At 33.6% G+C, this 24,379-nt stretch overlaps 2 protein-coding genes and 1 long non-coding RNA gene across 5 annotated transcripts in view; 1 reads left to right on the top strand and 2 right to left on the bottom strand.

The window, feature by feature from the left end:
• The window catches only part of LOC138314329 (ubiquitin carboxyl-terminal hydrolase MINDY-3-like), a 350,037-nt gene that overhangs the window by 293,528 nt on the left and 32,130 nt on the right, over positions 1–24,379 (bottom strand). The gene's annotated exons all lie outside the window — the stretch shown is intronic.
• On the top strand, positions 5,373–24,123 carry LOC138314313 (protein AF-10-like). Of its 3 annotated transcripts, none has more exons than XM_069254595.1 (18): positions 5,373–6,101; positions 6,224–6,303; positions 7,155–7,187; positions 8,106–8,160; positions 8,891–9,003; positions 9,443–9,546; positions 9,928–10,021; positions 10,789–10,959; positions 11,710–12,212; positions 12,612–12,788; positions 13,153–13,247; positions 17,145–17,168; positions 17,480–17,561; positions 18,014–18,102; positions 18,744–18,931; positions 19,750–19,813; positions 20,136–20,203; positions 20,470–24,123. In XM_069254595.1, the coding sequence occupies exons 1-18, from the start codon at positions 5,993–5,995 to the stop codon at positions 20,632–20,634; spliced, it is 2,214 nt and encodes a 737-aa protein (XP_069110696.1). In that variant the 5' UTR covers positions 5,373–5,992; the 3' UTR covers positions 20,635–24,123. The 3 variants fall into 3 exon arrangements, with proteins under 3 accessions (XP_069110696.1, XP_069110698.1, XP_069110699.1); XM_069254598.1 differs by having other exon boundaries at positions 5,375–6,101; positions 10,789–10,893; XM_069254597.1 differs by lacking the exon at positions 7,155–7,187.
• Positions 15,594–17,060, bottom strand: LOC138314314 (uncharacterized). Its single transcript, XR_011207352.1, has 2 exons — positions 16,606–17,060; positions 15,594–15,838 (listed from the first exon to the last, which is right to left on the bottom strand). It is a non-coding gene; the product is annotated as an uncharacterized lncRNA (long non-coding RNA).

Raw genomic sequence — 24,379 nt, 5'->3', positions numbered from 1 at the left:
TCTGCACAATGTTGTAATCATGGTTTTAGAAAATGGTCAAAAACACTGCCAAATAAAGCTACATAAATGTACCAACTCGTATATAAATAGCTACACGTACTGTCTATGTTTATCTTAAGTGTCTGCCAGTACATTGTAGGTATAGATATATATATATACACAATAATAAAACATTCCAATGCCTCATTCCCATATGTGTTATTCCCAAGTGTGATAAGAAATTAAAGGTGTGATAGAAATATATATGTGTTCTATAGATAATTTATATAATTTCATACCCGCTTGATATTTTGATATATTTAAGAAATTATGTTTGTTATGGCTAAAAATTTGAGATACTTTGTCAAAATACGAAATATGGATTGGATATATATATGTATGTGTGCAATGTGAATGCTGGTGTAAATGTATCATGTACATCTCTCGAGAACAGTATAGCTAATATTGATGCTAGATTTGGAAAGGTATTAAGCATTTGTTCACTTTGCTGACAGCATTGAATCAACATATTCCATAAATTAATGTTATCATAATTTAACTATCAGCTTACATTTCTGTTTGATATTTTGTCATTCGTTAAGTAAAGTCTGTGTGTAAAAGATTTTTTTTTTTAATTTTTGGTCAGCTTATTAATTTTTTTATTATTTGTAATATATAGTCCCTGGGGGACCAATACAGTATTTTCTATGTTATTGTGTGATGGGAGATGAGATATGGTTGATCAAAAAACCACTATCATACTTAAGTCATTTTCATTTACCATATATTATTTTTGAGGACTTGAGACTTTTTGAATAAGTAAAATTATCATAATTTTAGAAATGTACTTTGTCTAGTGCTTGCACAGACCAATATTGTTTGAAGATTTGAGATGAATGCAAGAAATTATGTATTGCATTTTCTACAACATGTAATAATTAAGTTATTAACAGTTTATTTCAGCTCTAAATTTATACATTCAACTCCTTAATTGATAAATAAAATGTCCAAATTTGTATAATCAATTATCAAATGAAATTCTAAACTCATTAGATATCATATCAATGTTAGATAATCATAAAGTTGTGTATGTAGCCATATTAAGAAATTTTCGAATTTTTTTATTCAAAAAGTCAGTCATTGAATTAATATTGTTGACATTACATAATGTGAGAAATAATTCTGTTGTATATTTCCGCCTCAATCATGATAGTGTTCCCCCAATGGAACTTTAAAACAATTTTCTACAGTGTATATTTGACAGGTGTAACTACAGAGGAATATCCTTCATTGGCAGTGTGATATTCTCACAATCCATCAGTTACCTCTTCATATAAGATAGACCTCGTAGATGTAGAGTAGTCCCCATAGGTGTGGAATAGTCCCCATAGGTGTGGAATAGTCCCCATAGGTGTGGAATAGTCCCCATAGGTGTGGAATAGTCCCCACAGATGGGGAAATAGTCTTCACAGGTGGGGAATAGTCCTCACACAGGTGGGGAATAGTTCTTACATGTGGGGAATAGTCCTTACCTAGGTAGGGAATTGTCCACACACAAATGGGGAATAGTTCTCACAGGTGGGGAATTTAGTCTTCACATAGGTGAGGAATAGTCCTCACAGGTGGGAAGTAGTCTTCATGCAGGTGGGAAATAGTCCTCACACAGGTGGGGAATAGTCCTCACGCAGGTGGGGAATAGCCCTCACACAGGTGGAGAATAGTCCTCACACAGGTGGGGAATAGTCCTCACACAGGTGGGGAATAGTCCTTACACAGGTGGGGAATAGTCCTCACTGTTGTTGAATAGACTTTACAGCTTGGATGTCAATCCTTGAATATATGACTAAACCTGTCAGTTTTATAGACAGAATAATTGAATGTACATTTATTGCTACATGGATACTTGTGGAATAAGCTGTTCACGTACATTTATTGCTACATGGATACTTGTGGAATAAGCTGTTCACATGTTAGTGCCTTCATCAGAAAATAAAACTGTTTAAAAAAAATATATCTTTGCTTTTATGTTCAACTGATGTGTAGAGATCGTAAGTGATCAGAACCCCTGGAATATCGAGGATGCCACAAAATACACAACCTAAGATAAATCTAGCTACCTGCATGATTGTTGCTACCAACAGCATATGGATACAGAAATAAATCAGACCATACCCAGACATTTTCCTAAAGGATTTCATCACAGAGTGTGAATTATGTTGTTGACAACAGGAGAAACACACAAACCCAATGTTGTCGCCACGTTTTGATGATAAATAATTTGACATGAGTTTTATTATGTGGGTTAAGTGTGGAAGGGGAAGTAACTCTCGAAAAAAATAAACTTTCAACTGAACAATGATGGAAGGGGCGTAACAATGTGGATGCAATGTTATTCCCTGCCGAATCATCTCCAAAGCAATTTGTCCCGGAACAGAGCAAACAATCCAGGAAACAGGATCACATTTCTACAACTGAACAACTTTTGATATATTTTACAATGAGGCAGGAGATGCAACTTCGCTAGCCAATTAAAAAGGATACAGTAATCTACGATACCGAAACATAGACTACTGTACCCATGTGTCTAGTGGAGTTGGGCAGGATGTAAAACTGTAAATCGTGATTTCCGTCCCTGCATTTCTGGACACTTTTAGTACAATCTATTTTTTCATACGGTCTTTACGGAGTAGATAATGAACAAGGATTTATAAGTGAGATATACGTCCTTGGTAATGAACAACGAATTTTAATGAGATTGCTTTTAGTATTGTAGGTGTATTCAGAATATAATTTAATTCGTGTCTTAGCATAACCACTTGTAAAGAAATAAATGTTGATCATATTGTACCATATTTCACAATAGTAATGATAAATACAGTGATATTTTCAAAATAGTCTTTTGACTGTATTTTCCTACTGATCAGCCACCCTCTCTCTGGGGTTCCTTTCACACCATTACTCTCCTCTCTCCAGCATCACCTAATAGAAACAATCGCTGGCATGCGTATCCTATGGGTAGTCACATAGCCATAGATACTAGGGACCTTCCATCCACCCACCAACAACGGAAAGAGACAGGCATCAAGATGCAAGAGTAGTAAAACTCAACATTTGCATCGGGGCAAACATATACGGGAAGGCCAATCAGGATTTAGGGGAGCTTTGATTACACCTTGGTACATTATGCACCTGTGTTTGAGTGAAAAAAGAAACATTAAACAAAAAATGAACTTCATTATATATATCATCTAAAATCGATCTTTCTAAATATTGATATCTTTAATACATATGTCTTTGCATCTCTGCCCAAAATTAATGTCTAACTATTTAACAGAATATCTTGAAGTTAAGTTTATAACATTCATAAATTAACTAGGATTTACACAGTAACTTACATAGTGGAGTGAGGATATTTTTCATTTAATATTATTTCTTCGTGAAGGCAATCCCGGTAACTCTGATTTCTTTCTATTATACCTGTATACCCTTGTGATACTAGTGATTACTACTACTAACCTCTGTAATTATCGCCACCGATAGCGGCAACAATAATGGGTTAAACATGTCCATACTTTGGCTAATTACAATGATGACATATCATAATATTTTCTTGCGCTTATATATGATGTATGGAGAGTTAACTCGAAACCTTCATTTACATGTATCATAAACTGTTTCAAAAGGAAAAAGCATCGACGAGCTACTTGGTCTTCAGTGTTATTAACGATATATCGGAGAAAAAAATTGGAAGTTCAGTCGCCCCAAAGAAATCCCGATAATGCTAAACTACATGTCCTAATAAAATGAATAAAATTCGTATTTGCACAACATATTTTAAACGAGGTGGCCAGGCAATATATATATACTTTTTAAGATGTAAAAAAAAACCATACAAAATATATGATAGAAAAGTAAACTGTAAAGTTCAACGAACAGGTAATTTCCCTAATTCCCAGGTGTCTGTGTATTACACACCTGGGCATAACGACGTTAAAATTAACTCAGAAAAATGCATCTCCGTCACGGCCAAGATCCGGCCAATAGTTTGCTTCCCATTTTTCGGACATACTAATTTATTTATAAATATTTAGTATTATTAAAGTATTATTTACATTGCAAGTATATTAGTTTGACTTTCACATATGTGCTGTTTTACTTTATACAATGGACAGAAATGAGTTATACAACTGTCAATTCCACTTTTTATCTATAAATTATATAATGCAAATATACCAATTCAATCGTTTAACCGTTTAATCTAAGATGTACAAAGATCGACTGCTCCCGGCTAAATTCGTTCATTCGGCAGACCTCGGCCGATTCCGGTATCCTACGAACAACATGGCAGTCAAAACTAAAGGGACTACAGAAAGGAGAAAGTCTGCTGCGTATTCATGTGTACTATATAAAAGGAGTTACAAGTCCCTGTGGTCAAAACAGCCGATTATAATTTCTATCATTCCATGATGGTAGCAATAATTGTACATGTACATGGGTTGAATATGTTTCTCTTAACAGCAATGATTATTTTACGAAATACAATGGCCTGGGACGCAGCCAGGGTTGAAGCAATATACATATATATATTCAATATCATTTTAGTTTTAGAGTATTATTTCAAAACATTTACGCAAATTTATTTTTTATGTAACATCCGTAACAGAAATTCGGATAAGAGGTAACAAAAGTCATAGTAAAATTATTTTTATGGTGGAGCTATAATTACATACATGTATATCTTTTTTTTTTTTTTTTTTTTGAAGAGACGTTATATGTACAAAACGTTTTTGCAATCATATCGGAGCAAAAAAAAAATAAAACATCCGTAACATTTGCCACGACTAAGTATTTCTAACATGTATTATTTCTCAGAGCGATGCAATTTTTAAATCGACATTGTTTTAATTCGTTTTTATGGACAATAAACGAATGTATGTTCATTAATATCAATATGTAGCAAAGCAGTTGTGTAAATTCACATTATCAAATCTCGAATCATAATATGTCAATATCTAAAAAAAAACTAGTTCTCCTTCCCATCCATCATTTTTTCTAAAACGCTGCTTCCGATTATGCTAAAAAAAATCATCCATTAAATCTATTGGTGATATTTAAAACCAAAGATTGGACCAGAAAAACGATTCTTCTAGCTGTTCACCTTGGCCTATAACATTGTAATGGATGCATGCTAGATGGTGTGGAGGTAATTTTATTATTATGATTTAAAATCAGAATATTCTTTGAATTATATAAAGTATTATATCTATGTATGCGTCTGTGTGATATCCAACTTGTATAGAGTTCATCTAATTAAAGTTTGACTTGTAATTCCGCTCCAACTACGATACTCTACGTTACGCTCAATACATTTTTTCTCTTCTTTTTTCCCCCCATTTTTGTCTTTATTTATTGATATTTCCTCTAGCTGTATTCCTTATAATTCATTTTCTTAAATATTTTCACACTTTAAGACTAGTTTTGCTCATGTTACTCTTTATTTTGGAGGAACTTGAACTTCTAAAAAATTGCGATAAAAAAAGTAAAATTCACATATTTCACCTATTTTGGTTTGTACTCAATGAACTTGCATGAACTTAAAGAATAAATAATAGATATCAAGGAAAACAGTTCATGTATCTAGGCTACTACCTAAAGTAATTAATTTTTGGTGATTGATTTTTTTTTTTTAACTTTTGTGGCTGATTTTTTTTTTTTTATTTATTCTTTCATCCTTTGTGGATCAATGTAGGCCTACTTCGTAAGGTGAAATGCATGGTTTTCAAGCCAATCTTAACCAGCCGTGTCATTTTCAAAAATCGTTACTCTGCTGTTGTGCTCACGAGCACGTGGTAGTGTTTTGGTTGATTCCAACAACATATCCCAGAATGCACTACGCTATGTTGTGCGCATGTGTAATAACCTTAATAACCGGAAAAGGTTATAGAGGATGAATAGTTAAGATGCAAACATTATGTGATTTTAAAGGGCTTTCTCTACATTGGAGCTGGCCATTATGAAGGAGATGGTTGGGGGATGCTGCGTATGCTCCGACGAACGCGGTTGGGCAGAAAACCCACTCGTGTATTGTGACGGAACCGGTTGCAATGTCGCCGTGCACCAAGGTTCGTTTCTAACTTAGACGATTTTCCCTCCACATGTGAGCAGGTTGTAGCGATGGATTTCGCATGAATTTCGTTCGATCTTGTTTATTTGTTTGAGAAATATTGTCATGTTTTATTTTCAGCGTGTTACGGTATCGTTCATGTGCCGACGGGACCTTGGTTCTGTAGGAAGTGCGAGTCTCAAGAACGTACTGCTAGAGTGGTAAGCAGCCATTTTGTAAGCAACCGGAAGCACGTTTCACCACATTGAGTTTCGTTTTGCTCGGAATCAGGAATCGCCTGATCGTTGCTCTTACGACAATGTTTTGATATTGTCTCACCGTAGATTATAACATAATATTCATATGGCAGTATAACTGTGTGTGTATATGATGAAAATGAAACACTGGCCCAATTATATTCGGTAAAATACTAAAATTAAATTGGCTTTCTGTTAACTTACTGACTCGCATGAATGGTAATACACGAATTTTCATTAATAAAGTGTACGCTTCCCCAACGATACAATACATATCGATCATGGTATTTATTAGCTCACCTGGCCCGAAGGGCCGATGAGCTTATGTCATGGCACGGCACCCGTCGTCCGTCTGCTGTTTGTCAACATTTCCTTTAAATTGCTACTAGAGTTCTGCATGGATTGTGACCAAATTTGGCCAAGAACATCCTTGGGAGAAGGGAACAGAACTTGTATGTATAAATTTTGGCTCTGACCCCTGGGTGCAGGAGGGGCGGGGCCCAATAGGGAATTAGAAGTAAATATTCAAATTCCTTCAGAAAAGAAATAATGATCCTGTATTCAGAACTTTACTTGGCATTACAAACCAGGTGAGTGATACAGGCCCTCTGTGAGAAAATGTAGTGGCCAGACCGGGATTCGAACCGGGGACCCTCCGAATACTATATATAGCCGAGTGCTCTACCGTATGAGCTACCTGGTCACTGATGATCAACCTAGTCCAATCCCATTACATAAGTATATATGATCTTGAAATATTGACAAAAATATGATTGAATGCATATATTAATTTTATCCAATCTTTTGTCAATCAGGTTAGCAACAGAAATAGTACACCAGAACCTTCAGTAAGTTGTCTTTGTACTACTCAGCCTGGGCCTCTCACCTTCACTATCAGAGATTTTTGAAATTTGAAAAAAAAAAAAAAAAAAAACTTACGAAGGTTAAAAAAAAACCTATTACTTGAAATAAATTGAAAAATATATAAATTTCACTATTTTGGATCAAAAACAAATAAAAAATCTTTTACAGAAACCTCTGATAATTTGATAGTGCACAATATATTGTTATGAAATGTTATCAGCAAATTAAATTATAGCCTGCTTACAATGAATATGAATTTTTCTGTTGCTGGCCTGCCAGTGTATTAATAGTTCACCATAACTTTAACTATATATGGATAATGTTGTAGATTTAAATTTCAGGTAATCAGGTAATTGTTTACGGAATATTTTTTAACTGTTTTTCTTATGCATTTTAACTTATTAGGGTTACTTAATTAGAATGGCTTCAATATATATTTGAAGTAGTGATAAATTAACATATAAATATAATAGAGGTTCTTAATCTTCATAATTGCCTTTTATAATCTGGAATTAATTAATTATATACACATGAATAAATTAGTAAAATTTCTCTGATCCTTATACATGTGATGTGACATAACCTAATTTATCTGATGAAAGTAGAAAGAAGGAATGCAAGGGTCAATCTTCACACAATTGCAACCATGCTTAATATAGATAAGTACCGTATGTACAGATCATATTTATAGGACAGTCTACATATTTATGTAAATACTTCAGATATGTAAGGCCATATTTAAGCATTGCTATCATTTAGTATTATCAAGTAATAAAAAAAACTTTCTGTGAAAACTAATAAGGAGAGAAACACTGCTGTGTTTCATTAAATGTAACAATGATTATATAATTATTTCACAGATGAAAATAAATTGACCGGATTCATTTTGTACTGTTTTGTAGAGATGTGAACTTTGTCCTCAGAAGGATGGAGCACTAAAGAGAACAGACACTGGTGGTATGTATATACCAATGTAATCTAGTGTACTAAATGAATATTGCAAACTGTATACATAGTATATCATGGCTTTTGATTGTATCTCATCATTATCTCACCATTATCTCACCAGTCCAACATCAATAGAAAGCCGTCTTTTGGTTTGTTAAGATGTATGGTAATATTTACATATATGGTTATATTTATCTGTTTATGTTATGGAAAGTGCACTTATATAATTAATGGTCACAAAGTTATATATGATGTGTACCTTAAGAAATGAACACTTTTCCCTTCCCCAGGAAATCAACACTTTTCCCACGCTTAGTTACATCATACTAGTACAGTATTTGTATTGTGAATTGTTTTGCTTAACTGTTAATATAATCAAAATGATAAACAGTGTAATATGTTTTACTTTGGCTTTGTGTTGCCTTTAACAACATATTGGTCAGTGGCATCAATAATGACACCTTCATCTGAACAGATGTTTCCATGGTAACAAAGGTTTATTTTAGGCAGTAAAACTCAAATTTGATGTACAACTTTAATTTCTAATTGTATAATTCTCCCTTGTGGTCACCCTTGTAATCTGAAGGTCAGTTGTCGCAGTTAACATTGAATCATGATTTAAAACTTATAATAGTTGTTGTTATGAGAATTAGTTTGTTAAACCGATATATAAACCTGAAGTAACCTGTGAGGACTAGTACTACTAATTTAAAGTTTACAACTGTTGTTCTTGTTACAGTCAGTTGGTGCCATGTGGTATGTGCACTGTTCATTCCAGAGGCATGGTTTGCCAATGTTCAAACCATGGAGCCCATTGTACTGAAAAATGTACCTCCAGAGAGGTTTCATAAGGTAAAGTTAAAAACACCTGGATGACTTTTGCTTCAATGCATCTATTTTTGAACTGATTATTTGAATTCTATAGAAAATGGGTTTTTTAAGACTCGAGAACCCTATATTATATCTTTTTTCTCAAAGAAAAGAATATTGTCTATTTGTTATAGAACTGAAAGTAGTTAGCTTAATTACAAAAAAAATCAAATTGATGGTTACAAAGATCATTGAAAATACTGTAGTTGAACCTGGTATCTAATTTGAATACAAAAGTAAGTCCCATTTGTATACAAGTATACAATTTATGATGGTCCCAGCCAATTTTCCCAGTAAACATTACTACAGTTCTGCCAATTTTGAGATTAACAAGGCTTTACTTGTTAATTCTCTATCTACAAACTGATTGGTATGAATGTTTTGTAGCTTTGATTTATGGTTTCTGTACGTATCCTTTCAGACCTGCTACATCTGTGAAGAACACGAGCGTAGCAGTAAATCTACCCAGGGGGCCTGTATGCAATGTAACAAAAACGGATGTAAACAAAACTTCCATGTCACATGGTAAGTGGACTTACTCGTGGAGCTGAAATGACTTCGTAGTTGAGGTGTTCGCACATTCAACAACTAGTACTCAGCTCTGGGATGTAAATTTACATTAGGGTTAAATCAACTCTGTATGCCCAACATAATAACCAGATTGTAGTTACTCATGGTATTAAATAGTTAGACTTAGATACTTACCGGTATTTCTATGGCATATATCCAAACTGTTTGAGCCAACTATTATGCAACTAAAGAAGAAAAGGGTAACCACTTTTTTGAAATTGCTCAAATCTTTGTTCAATATCTCCGAGAATTTAACAATTGAATATGTGCAAACATTTTAATAGTTTAATATGCATGTTAAGCATATTGCATTAAGTTTGGATTTCACGTTTTCAGTGCTCAAGCCCATGGGTTGTTGTGTGAGGAAGCTGGTAACTATGGCGATAATGTCAAGTATTGTGGTTACTGTGCTTACCACTATAAAAAACTGGTATGTATAATAATGGGACTAATTCACGTACCACGTGATACCCGATAACGTTTGTGCGGGACTAGTATCTCCAGTGGTGATGGAACGTGACTCTTTGTAATCTTCCCGCTGAAATGACGTTATTCCGCGATAACGTCATTTAACGTCATTCCATCACCAATAGAAACAATAGTCCCACACAAACGTTATCAGGTATCACGTACGTGAATGAGTCCCATTATAATCTATTGGGATTGGGATCAGAGAAAACTATAGGTTGGATACATGTGTTAAATATGATGTATTGATGGGTTCAAAATGTTACTTAAAAAACATCAGATTTTAACTTAACAGTATCTCATTTCATGGACAGAAAATTTCTCATTGAACTAAAGAGCTTTTTCTATGAGCTTTTTGTTGCCGATATTGGGCCGCATTCCCAATTACTTAAAAAATTTTGCCAAACTTCCAAGCTATGCAGTTTACTTCAGGAAATATCCTTCCCAATATGCCAATTTCTTTCCCAAAGTGAGATCAAAAGTTAATTGAAAAAAAGACCTCATATTGAGCTTAAAACACTAATCAATTATAACAATGTATTCTCTTCATGACAATATAAATTTGTTACATCATAAAATCCAAGAATTGATCAAAATCCATTTAATTTCTGCACATTACTGGATAGTGAACAAGAATTGACCAGGGGAATAAGTACCAAGTTAAATTGACAGTTACTTTTAGAAAGAAAATATAGAAATTTTATGTCAAATTTTGTTTCTTTTTATTAGAAAAAAGATGCCAACATCAAAATTATTCCTGCCTTTAAGCCCATACCAGCTGACAATGCTACTCCTGACAACTCACCAGAGAAAAATCTCAACAAGAATTTCAAGGTATCGGAAAAGACAATCAACTCAAAGAACAACATGGCTACCAGAGCATCCAGTAGACCCCTCAGAGTATGTTTTGGCTCCTCGAACTGAAGGGACATTATCACTATTTGAATGTGTTTTTACCCTTCAGATTTTTCATAAAGAATTTTTAAACATTTGAAAATTAATTGAAAAGATTCTAAAATTGCTAAAACACAATCATCTGGATGCCCTGTCATAGTAGTCAGCTGCCGTTTAGATTTTCTTTTTTAACAGCTGATGGATTTTCAATTTCTTATTAATCTTTCAAGCTCTTATTTCAAAATTTTATGTATTCTTGATACCATAATTACTGTAACTAGCACCCAGGGGACTTAAATAATTTGTAACCAAGGGGGCTCTTTTTAGGGAACCAAAATGTATGTTATGAAAGAAAAAGCCCATTAATCTGTCACAGTAAACATACATATGTTCTTTATCGTTTGAAACGCTTTTGTGATTCATGATGCTGATGTTAAAATCATCACATGTTGTAAAACATTGTTAAATCCATCTCCAGAGGAGGGGAGGGGTGCTAATTATGGCGAATACGGTAGGTTTATAATCAATTCAAGTGTGATTAAGAGCTTAAAGAGATAAAGCATGAACTTAAATAGATAAATGAGGACTAGAAAAGTTTCAATAGAGCTATATATAGATCAGTTTGTACATTGTACTTAATGGCATTTCAAAGAAGTTGACAAGAAATAATACCTTTGACCTATGTTTACTTTTGACATTTTGCAGCAAAATAAATTGCTGTTAAACTGGATTAAATTATACAATTACACATTACAGAAAGGAAACAAGGCAGAAGCTAAGTACACATCATCAGAATTATTTGCTCAGCAGCGCGAGTCCCGTTCTCAGATCTCAAGTGTTTACGCTGCTGTAGCGTCTGGTAGTGTGGACGCCTCAAAAGAACGGGAGACTAGCACGCCTCCTTTATCACACAGTAGTGGTATAGGTACGTCTGACTCTTCTGCCGTCAGCTCCACTGAGTCACCGTCAATGGACGAACAAGACTCGGCAATAACAGATCTCGCTCACAATGGTGACCCAAAACTTCCTCTTGTGGCAGAGCCAAAATTTATGGCCCCTAATTCTAATGACTCTAGTTTGATGGGCTCAACAAGTGCCACAGCCAGCTCCCTAGGGGCTACCGCTACGTCTTTCTCTGGGGTGCTGGAGAACTTTGTAGGGGGAGGGGTATCTGTGTCTAGACAACATTCCCTGGAAGACTCTGTAACTGAAGAGGATGAGGATTCTGATGTCATGGAAGGCAAGCGGTCAAGGTCAAGGTGAGTTGATATCTATTATGTTTTTTGTTTGTAGTTTCAGAATGTAAAACACCATCAATAAGTTATAATACAGCTTACCAGTAATTGTCTTCAAAAATATCAAGTGTTAAACATACTGAGATACAGGCTTCATCATGAAACCAGCCTTTTAACATGCATGCGGTCAAATAGTATGACAGAATTTTTTATACATCAACAGCATAAAATGATAAGATCGAATGATGATATGAGGTTAAAATGATATGATCGAATGATACTAAACTTTAATAAATCATTTTTGTCACCCGCAAAATCATGTGACAATGTAATGATATTTGTTGTATCATTAGTTGTGTTGTTTACACAAAAATTTAAAGGATTTTTGTTGAAATGAATTTTGTGAAACATATGTTTTGCCAGGTCTAAAGAGAAAGGAGAGAAAAAAGTGAAAAGATTAAAACAAGGACAGGGTTCATCAGGTACAAAAAAGGTCAAATCAGGGTCGCAAAGTGTGAAGGAGTCGTCTCCCCCTGGGTCTAAAAAGGGCAAGTGGAAAGGTGATGGGACTGTGAGCAATACTGTAGCTGGACTTGCAGGGTATGTTAAATACAATATGTATTTTTGCTTTCATTTAAGTTTATTTAAAACCAGTATATAAATATATTTTGAATGATGCTAAAGATGAAAGTAAGATTGAAGTAGATAATTATCATATGATGTACATGTTTCAGTGCTATATAAATCATAAGACTGAAAAGTAACATGGATAGTTGCAGGTGTCAGGTCTGTTTGTCATTATGAAGATATGTTAATACAGCACATAAAAAATCATGACAAAGCTTTGGCAATATTCTCAAAACAGAGAATTTCTTTCAGAGTAAATACTAACTGATATTTGTTAGATTAATTTTTTCCTGCTTAGATTGAAAATAATAAAAAGATTGACAAATGTATTTTCCAGAATGAATAGCTTTGCTACATTTGGAGGAAGTCCGTATTTTCAAAGTCTCAGTGCTCCAAGTCCGCTATCCCTCTCATCATCCTTTGGACCTACAAGTACGTATTCACACAACTGTTCAGATGGAATTCCTATGAATTTTGCTCAAAAGCTGGGTACTGTATAACATGTTTGTTATGTAAAATATTTGCTGTTTTCACAGTTTTAGAATTGCCACCAATTCTCTTTCAGCTAATCACAAATATTTCTATCTGTGGAAAGATATATAGTACCAAACTAAAAAAGAAAGAACACATGAATATCTCATGTTATGCAATATTTAGAATTTAATAATATTTGTTGTGGTTAACAGAAATACTATATGACATATTGGACTTTCCTCGTTACGATTTTGATCTCTTTTGAATGTGACCATGTTTGTGACCGACTTATTGACCTGAAACTTAAAGTGAATAGTCGGGCAAAGGAAACCAGTCTAAATGCGTTCTTTGGCCTTCCAAAAGTCATTGTATACCATAATGATGGTCAAGTTCTGCTTACGGTGTCCAGTTTTGACCATTGAAATTTTGGGGAAGCCCCGTGTAAATTTAGCACAGTTCTAAATATAAATTCTCCAAACTCTTTGAAAACGAGGCTGCGTGGAAATGTCAACATGGACATGTGTTTCTCAGTCGTGTCGGTTTCGTTTCGTGTGATAAACCACTAATGCGGTATGCAAATTGTTGTTTTGAGATGATACATTTGATGCAAATGAAGTATTCTTACATTAATGACAATGCTTTGTAATCATTTTTCGATAAAAGCATCTTGTACATGGAAATCGACACAAATATTCGGCCGATGCAGAGATGGGGCCCCGGCAAGGGGCAATTATTGCAGCATAGCATTCGTCGTATTTTACATCAACCGAATCATGAAGGTTAAATACAAATAATCGTAACATAATTTCCCATTTAAAACCACACGAAAACGTTCCATAGAACGTCCGTGCATGTAGCTGTCAAAGATGTGAAAATAAATTAGCTCATACATAGATATTTTACAAGTACAATATATGTGTTCAATTATTCCTGTAGTTTTTTGCAGAGATTTAATTAAATTATCTATGTCTCTGGTTGGTTTTTTTTTTGTAAACAATATTTGAGTTCTGGAGAGAGATGACATGAATGTCCAGCTGGAAGGAAAGAAACTTTTATGATGTATATGTATCGTACAATGTATATATGTAAACGTACATTCCATGTAGCTGCTATAGAATTACAACTAGGAAATTCTCTCAAACATTGATAATATTTAATTCTTCACATTCATGTAGGCCTATGCTGTGAGAATTGAGAATTAACACATCATATATATTTCCAGAAAACATATAGGCCTACATGTATGTTACTTTCCTTTTCTGTTGTTTCCTGTTCTTTTTTGTGCTCTGGAGAAAAAGATGATAGAGTTGAAGAAAAGTAATTAATTAAGAGAAATGTGTACCACAGTACTTTGTCTGTAGCCGAGGGGTTCTATACTGTTTTAATAGTCCAGTAATTAATAATTAAATTGAAAATTTCAAAATTAAGATGAAATTGTAAATTCCATTTTTGAATGAAGTGGTTCCCCTCCTTTGAGAGTACACAGTGTGTATACCCTTTTTGGTTTTTAGGAATTATACCTGAATAGGAACCTGAAATAACATGACAATCAATCAGGTATGTGTGTGTTGGGGGTGGGGGTGGGGGGGCTAAAAGACAGAAGAATCATGAGGTTGGGAAGTTGTAACTTGAGTGGGGGGTTGAAATATAGAAGAAATAGCTACAGATAACTGGAAGTGGAAGGGTGCTTTATCATTGATCTGGTCATTGCATATTTGGGGTTTACATGGCTTTTTTTTTTGTTATTTAGTCTCATTGATTTTGGAGTAACTTTGAATCCATATGGTACTGTATATCTTTCTTTTTTCCATGTGTAGCTATTTCTTCTGTATTTCACCCTCCGCCCAAGTCACAACTTCCCAATAGGTACCACTTTTTTGTTTAGAACTCAAATCAAAGACAGATGTACATAGTACTACATACTACATTTTAGTCTATGTGTTTGTAATCACTGTTACTACAGTATTAATACATAAATGGTCTATGTACAAGTTACACATAGACAATAAATGTGAAATTTGGTTCAGACAAAAAGATTTTTAACATTTCAGATAACTTGCTAGTTTTATGGTCTTATTTATATGTTGAGTCTACTCTCTTGTAAAGTAGAATTTAGACAATCCTAAGACAATGTTATCTATATTGCTATATGTAAAAAAAAAATCCTTATATTTTAAAAGTAATTGAAAAGCTATCTCACAAGCCCTGACAAACAAATGGGCAGGCATATGGATGCAAGAATTATAATCACTGGATCTAGAGGACTAATATAAACAAATATTTCTACAAAGTTAAACAATGAAAAAGTATTGCATCATAATTTTATTTAATGATTACAGTTGAAAGGAACATTTTATAAATTAATACTGTTTAAATGTTCTGTTCATGATCTTCTAGGTCCATATTGGAAAAGTTTACTTTCAAGAGCACTCAAATCAACATTCTTCAGTCTTCATATGATGCTAATTGTATGTATATGTATACATACACTTGTATACAGGTCCAAGGGATGAACTTTCTGTATTCATGTCACTATGCATGCATGGTGCCTGAAAAAAAGAACCAGCAATTTTTTTATATCTGTTGAATATGACAAAAATTGAAATGATCAATTTCAAATATATATAAATGAATAAATGTAGGTTCATTCTACAGGTTTTTTTTTTTTATTTTAGAGAAAACATTTTATAAGTTGTGAATGTGTCACTGATGCATTTGATAGAATCAAATATTGTTTCAAAAAAGATACAAAATTCATTATCTATAGTTCCAACAAAAATTCAGAATAATTATAAATGATACATGGCTGCAGTACATTTCAACTCTGTAAAGTTTGTCATATACACATGAACCAGGTACAGTTGTAATAAATATACAAACACTATTTATTATTATGACCAGAAATAATATTGTATGTGTCCTCCAAATATATCTTAAGAACAAGCTAAAAACCTACATGTACATATGTATATGTGTATATCAGAACATATACAATACAATTTTACCAATTAACCTACAATGTAAATCCTATATACAATGTATGTGTATAACACTACCAGAACATGTACAGAACAAAAACTTACAAATTAAAAATCTATAAATATATACATCAGAACTGTATGAATTGACCGGTAGCATACAGGGCATTCATTACCCCTAAAGAGGCCCCACTAAAGAACCGCTATTTACCCCAGGGTTACGTTTTACGCGATTGGGGAACAGGTATGAAACATGTGACCATATGTGACCACTCATTTATGAAAAAATACTGCTAGGGACTATTTACATAATGATCAAAATACGAAGACTCACTCACAATCAGCTGAGCAGGGAGTACCGGGTACGTAGTAGGCCTAGGTACGTACAGTAGCGGTCCGGAGCCGCGTGCTCGTTTGAACTGTTCTCTTCACTATAACAAGTTGTATTGCGTCGTAATGTGTACCGAGTCAGTTGTTGGGATTGTCGCTGCTCCATTGCCTTTCCTTTCGCATTTTAGGTGAGTCAGTTGGTTGTTTTGGCGGAAACATTTTGGTTCAAAACTACGGTAGCCATGTTTTGTTTACTACGGAGAGTGGTGGGTGTTGCGCATGCGTTAAGATTGAACTGCACTCTTAGCCGTCCGGGAGGACTTTTAGGATTCCCATAGATATTATTATTTTCTTCGCATGTACAGCGATTTTGACGGAAAGTTTTATTTTTCTAATTCATAAGAAATTATACCGGATATATTAATACCATTTTTACCGATTTTACAGTCACTTGCCCGACTATTCGCTTTAAAAACAATTGCATTTCATGTAGTTGTTATGGTTAAGAAAAGTGTTTTTTATCTCCTTACTTTCTTGTTTTCCACAGATAATATGAATGCTGTGATCCCAGGTAAGAAAGCAGTTACCTGTAAATGGATTCATTCAACAGGCAATATGCAATATAAACATTTAGACATCAACTATGGAATAAAATCATGGTTCTTAAAATGATTTGATATGAACGATATGCAAGATTAAAATAATTTGATTTAAAAGGACATGCAATATTTAACTGATAGAGCTCGAGGAAAGCATAAAACCTGAAGAAATTTAATCTGCTATCAATCATTACATAAGTGCTCTATATAGACTCTGAACTTCATCACAAAAGTTAAAAACTAGTGTTTCTGACATTGTACATGTTCTACCTTTAACATTTAGATCTTGAAGGCAGTAACGAGTTAACAGGCGTGCCAAAAATGTTCCCTAGTCTTGGAGGGTCTCCTTCTAAACAAGAAAACTGGTAAGAATTATGTTGGATTGTCTTTGATTATTAGATTTGATATTAATGCTCTATAAAGATCTACAGTGATATTTCTAAAGATTTATTCATTTTGACCTATTTTGGTGGAGAACAAGAAAAATTGTGATATAATACTGCCTTGTTGAATCCCTGACTATCTCAATGTTTTCTGTTACATGCCTTTTCCATCTCCTATACACTGGTCACCTGTGTAAATTATCCTAAATATTTTGATCCTGGTAATATCTCTAGACTGTTTATTCATAATGGGCTGGTCTAGTCTTTGATTTAGAAGAGTGTAAATGTGTCTTGAGGGATGAAATGAGATGAAATGGAATAATGTTACCCAGTAAAGAACCAATAGTTAACCAGGTTTGCAGGTCCTTTGGACTGCTTGTCAATCAGATTTATTTTCTAGACCTTGTTGTAATGATGTAATATGTATTTTACAGTGATTTTCCGACAAGTCTTGATCAGTTACTGGAACGCCAGTGGGAACAAGGGTCTCAGTTTTTAATGCAGCAAGGCCAACACTTCGACAGTAAGTAGGTCATGTGACCAGATCAAGATCTAGGTCAAATATTAAAAAATTCTTGAAGAATATAAGTGAAAACAATATTATGTGTATAGCTATTTGTTAAATCTTCAAAAAGTGTGTCAAGTAAACTCAAACCATGAAACTCTTTGTGTGATCTTGTCATTAAAAAGTTACAAATCTTGAACACCTTTGGTGATCGGGTGGTGTAATGGTTAAGTCACTCGCCTTTCACCTAGCCGGCCAGGGTTCATTCCCCGGCACAGATGTGAAAAGGTTAGGCGTCACCTGCCCGATCACATGGGTTTTCTCCGGGCACTCTGGTTTCCTCCTACACTAAGATCCCTCGCGCGCTTACATCTGGGCCATCAAGAGTGATTTACATAAGTTGCATAACTTGTTTCGTAATCAATGTAAAATAAATAAAGTTTATATAGTTGGCCAAGTCACATATTCAACATGAAATTCAAACAGTGTGAAGTAGAATGATTTGATACCGTAAAGCGTTATTATATCAACTTTAAAGTTGCAAGTTTTGCCAATCTTCCTTTCAGGTGTAAGAAAGTGAAGTTGATATTCAGAAAAATACTGTATGAGTTCCAGTTGTTTCCTAATCTAATGATGCCACATTGTGTATCAATTTTCAGTTGCCTCCCTTTTAAGCTGTCTTCATCAGTTGAAGTCTGAGAACAAGCGGTTAGAGGACCACATTCAGAGTTTGACCTCGCGCCGGGACCACTTACTGGCTGTGAATGCCCGTCTTTCTCTGTCTTACACCCCAACAAACAACATCAACTCCGCTGACACAAACCAGAACAGTCCCCGAGTTTCACAGGTAAAAACAAATCATAAAATTACAAAGCATTGTCACTGTGCCATTTGGTCATGCAACATTTAAGGACTTGACATTGTGATGAACCAAATAACAATGGCGTTGATTTTCATGATGTCATCAGTGATTGGTTAAATCAAAACTTTTTTTGCCCTCAAACCGTTTTGGTATCTGAATAATTCCAATTTTATCCACATCACTCACTTGAAGATATCAGTCAAAAGTCTTTTAAAAAAAACTTTAAAAAAATTCTACAAGTCAAAATTAAAGATGCTCCACTGCTGACAAATGGTATTTTTTCACTATCAAACACAGGAGCAGAAGATTTAGTATTTCTCTTCAGTTACAAAAGTTACTTACTTTACACCTTTATCACCATTGAAAAGTTTGAGCTTCTAATTTTGCTTCAAGATAAAAATTAAAAAAAAATATTGATTGCATCCTGAAAAAATACAGTGGTACTATATCCTATATGGAATGAAGTACTGATTGCACATGCACAAAAAGCAAAATAAATTATTTTATATAATTTTTTGTGTTAATTAGACATATATATACACGATTAAATACTAATTATTGTTCAAATGATGAGTATCATGTAGCATCTTTAAATATAGATACTGCTAAATTTGGATAGAAATACAATTTGATAGGCTCTTGTATAAAATTCAGTATTTAAAAAAACGGGGGGGGGGGGAGGAGAGGAACATTTCTTATTGATGTATTGAAGGGACAAACAAACATGAAAACAAAACTTTGATTGTAATCAAGAGCTGTGGTTTAAAGAAATATCGACATCATCATGAAATGTTTTTTTATAGGAACAAAGTGGAAGAAACAGCACTGGCCACAGTCCAATTGTTAATTGTAATTCACCTACTACAGGTAAGAACATAAGGCTTAAAAAAAAAACATAACTCAGTGAACTAACCCACCGCAAAGGTAAAGACGTTGAAGTTTCTTGTAATCTGTTTACCTCAAAAAGAGAAAATTAAAAAAAAAGAAAAAATTCAATCGCATAACTGGCCTGTTCAGTTATGTCATATGACCAAGATACATGATAATACTATAGCACTATTGTTATGTCACATGTAAATAATGACTATCAAAACATGTTGCCTGATCGTCTTGATAGACAGTGCAAATAATGAGAGAGAGAGAAAAAAAGAAGAGAAAAAAATCATTAAAAAAGATACTTTTATTTCAGTTCCCATCAGTCCAGCCGCCTTGTCCTCCTCGTCCCTCACAGTTCCTGTAGGCCTTCCCAATCATCCAGTGAGTATAACTAACAATGGTCACCAGGAAACCACTGTTATATTGCTCAAAGGTCCATAACACTATATTATGATATTTGTTTTCATCAAAAAATCAAATCCATTTCAAATGGAGGCAGGCTTTATGTCCTTTGTAATAAAAAATTAAAAAATCATCAAGAAAAAATTAATTGCATGCTTTTATAGATTCTTTTATAAACTTTACATGCTTTTGTGAAAACCAGATTTTGGAGAATGCTTCTAGTAATCCTTCTGTTTTCTTCACAGAATCAGACTTCCCAGCCATCATACAATAATTCACATTCAGCTGCCAACCCCTCTAATATCTCCATGACAACCACATCATCTATAGCAACAGCTAGTGCAGAAAGTTCACATCAGTTATCCCAACATAAACTTCAGAACAGTCTCACAAACAAGGATAACACTTGAACGGAAGACAAAGTGACGATCGACAGAGTGTGAAATAAGTTTACTGAGCTTCACGCCACAAGTTGAACTCAGGATAAAATTGCTGATCTGTTAGATATTTTGATCAGTTGACAATACTATTACAGTGGTAAAGTTATGTGTTCATGAAGGTAAGCATAAGTAACTCAGTGGCCTAGTTTACTATGGTTTTACCTTCGAGGTAGACTTTATTTTCAAACTTATTTATGTGCAATTTTCATGTCACCAGATACAAAGATTGTGTAGTGAGTGATGAGAGAGTGTGGATATTCTGAAGTTATGTCAAGTAGACCAACCTGTCGGGTAGTCGTAACATTGTGATTCGCCCTGGAGCAATATAATTTGGATAGACATATGATTGCTTCAGACATGTTTTAAGTCCAACCTCCAAACCAAGATGTTCATATTGACATGATTGGGCCCTATCAGGTTCTACAGATTGTGTATCTCTACAATTGACCCTGCTGTGTAATTTGCTAAATTCAGTAAATCAATTATTTATCATTTACAGGTGTGAAGCTAATTCTGATATATAGTTTGTATTCATAGTAGAAGTAATTTAAGGTTCCTTTATGTCTATGCAGATGTGAGGCATGGAGGGTACATAGATGTATACATGAATACAACAATGCACCAGATAGTGTACCACAGTGCACAATTTGATGTATCTGGCTGAAATTAAGAAAAATCTTAACAGTACTATTTGTTTAGCATGGCTTCACATCAAAACACTATTAAAAAGCATTGAACATGAGTTATGGCAAATATGATATCTACTTTAAAATGATACAAAAAATGTCAAACGAATATATTATTTTTAATATTCAAAATAGGGCTATAGTTACTAGAGTAAGAGTTTACTATCACACTGGTAGACTTAGTTACTGATGGCTGTATTTGGAAATAAAAAATTGGGGAAGTTTTATTTACCGAATTGCTGTATTTGGAAATAAAAGATTGAAAAAGTTTTGATAACGTTATTTCTACCGACAATTGAGGATACAGCAGGGGAAATTGAGAGTTTAAGAGAGAAGTCATTGTTGAAGATAAAAAAAAATTATATTATAAGCAGTAATAATTATTATTATATAGTTATTCTGCATGTTTTTAGAATATTTGAAAACTAATTTAATATTTCTTCACAGTGTTATTGTTGTATGTCTTATAGTTTTTCATTGTGCTCATTCATGTAAGACATTTATTTTCTTTGTCATCGCCATGGTCATGATCACATTGTGTATTTGTGGAGATTGTTGTTAATTTATGTGATTGTTTTATCTCCATCCGTTTTACTGCTGAACTGTCCTGTTTATGTCTAATTGTTGATGACGTCCAAATGCCAAATGCTTAAAGCATTAGTGAAAGTTACATGGGTCTTTGGCCGAGGATATTCTGTATTTTCATAATACAGAGTTATCTGTCCTTGCTGGTAGGTATTGATTGTCACGTCATGTGTTTGCGAACATAACGTCAAATATTTTGGAGAAAACTATGTGAATTGCGAACACAATATAATGACGGCGCAATTGATACCTACATGCAAGGGAGGTAATTCTGTAATATACAAAGACGGAATTTATGTTAAGTCAAATCAAATACTAATGGGAGAAACACCAGATACATATACATCTGTATACTTTTATTCTTACCAGTGTACTTATAAATTAGTCATGAGAGTTTGTTATCCAAGTACATATGTGTATCAATTATGATATAAAATCATTCTCACTTTAAACACCATTTTTGGTAATCTCTCACAACATCTGTGAAAATGTTTGCTTTAAATAGTTTTATTTTGTTAAAATTCTACAAATATATATACATGTACAGAATGTACTAGCAGAACTTACACTTATTGAAAAATTATAAATCTAATTTGGACATAGATGCATAATTCGAAAATTATCACATCAAGTTTAATTAACAAAATAAATATCCACTCTGAAAAAATATGCAGATATCAAGAGGAAAGTGTCTGAAGTGTAATTGAGAGATTACTGACGGAGTCTGAAAGACTCTAATGATTTTTGAAACAAATATTTTTGCCACAGAAAATGTCTGTTGGTAAAGAACAGATACTGTAGATATAAAGACTAAAAGTGCTATTAAATAGGTGTATTTGTACTTCAAATGTTGTTTAAAGACTCCCAGACTTATTATACATCTGATCAGAACTGTAAGGCCAAAAGTAAAAATTATTGTTTGTTTGGAATTGATCGTCCGACTCATAGAAATTTCCAATTGCGAATTCAGTGAGAGATATGGAACTCCTTTACCCAGATAAATAAATGTTTTTTGAAAACATTTTATTTTGGAAATAAAATATATTCCCTATAGCTACCTATGAACCCATTTTCAAACATGTAGGTCGGTAAATCTCAAACAGAGAATCTTTGTTGGAATCCATTGATAAAGCATGGGTATATAATACTCTTTAGTTAAATGTTTGATATTTTGATGCTTTAATATCTTCGTTGTTAATATGACAGAAATGGCAAAAGTGTCACACTGGTACAGCCTATTTTCATTGATGTGGTGAATGATATCTGACTTTGTTAGTGATGCAGTGATTTGATGTCCTTTAAATGACAAAATTAATGAAATTAAGTTTGACAATTCTTTCTGTGTATTGAGTCATTCTACAGACTTGCCTGTACTTTTAAGAAGGTTTTGGTTGTGTGTAACCTAAATTTGAGATATTTCCTCACACAAAGAAGGACTCTTTATTACATAAAAAAACAAGTTGGAAAAACAGTTTTTTGCTTCAAGCATCAGATGAATATTATATAGCATTTTAAACTCCCTCAACCTTTTATAGGAACAATTTGGGAATTTACTTAAAAAATTAGGATACCACAATGATTATATATTATTGTTATATCAATTTGAAAACAATACTATTATGTTTCCGTTTAAAACAAGGTAAAGGTTATGTTTGTGGTCATGGGAGACAACATTCCATCTTATTTCAGCTGTGTTCAGATGTCTGTGTACTATCTACAGTGTTATAACTATGTTGAAATTTATAATACGTGTGTAAAAAAAAGTCTGTGTTATTTAATCTATTTGTGTATGTGTGTGCCAAATTTGTGGACTTGATGGGAAATTGTTATCATATTTGGTTTTGTTACTGTAGAACAACTTATTTTTGTGGGCAATCAGATTTTGTAAAAAAATAATTGCCACTAAATCTGCAATGTTTACTTGTAGTTTGAATGGAATTAAATCATCATATGAAAACACAAAATTAAAATGCAGCAAAACTATGTTCAGTTTGCAGTAATTCATAGTTTGACCAGAGATATATATGTTTCTGGTTTTACAGTTCTATGGGGTATGTGTTACATATTAAATATTCACAATGTCATGGCATATTATACAGATGTTTATATGAAGTTTTAATAATTGTCTTGCAGATATTTTTGTACAGATCTCTTGTCATTGTATGAAATAAAACATTCTATCTAGTAATGATGTATTTGAATACTTGTGTATATTTCATGATAAATATTGAGGAACATCAATTGAAGTGGTAATCATAAGTGCCATAACAAACTGCAACAAATTAATTTGATGATGCATATAATTATTTGCCTTACAACACCTGAAAATGGTTGGAAATCAAGATTCCAGCTAAATGAGCTTGAGTAGAAAATCGTCTAATTCAGCTAATTGTACTAGTTTCCTGTCTATGACAAAAGTTTTCGTCTTGCCCAAGGCTTCTGTG

Source organism: Argopecten irradians, chromosome 2 (genome assembly GCF_041381155.1).
Source record: "Argopecten irradians isolate NY chromosome 2, Ai_NY, whole genome shotgun sequence".
Taxonomy (NCBI): Eukaryota; Metazoa; Mollusca; class Bivalvia; order Pectinida; family Pectinidae; genus Argopecten; species Argopecten irradians.
Note: the sequence above shows the minus strand (reverse complement) of the source record. Positions and strands in the feature narration are given on the sequence as shown.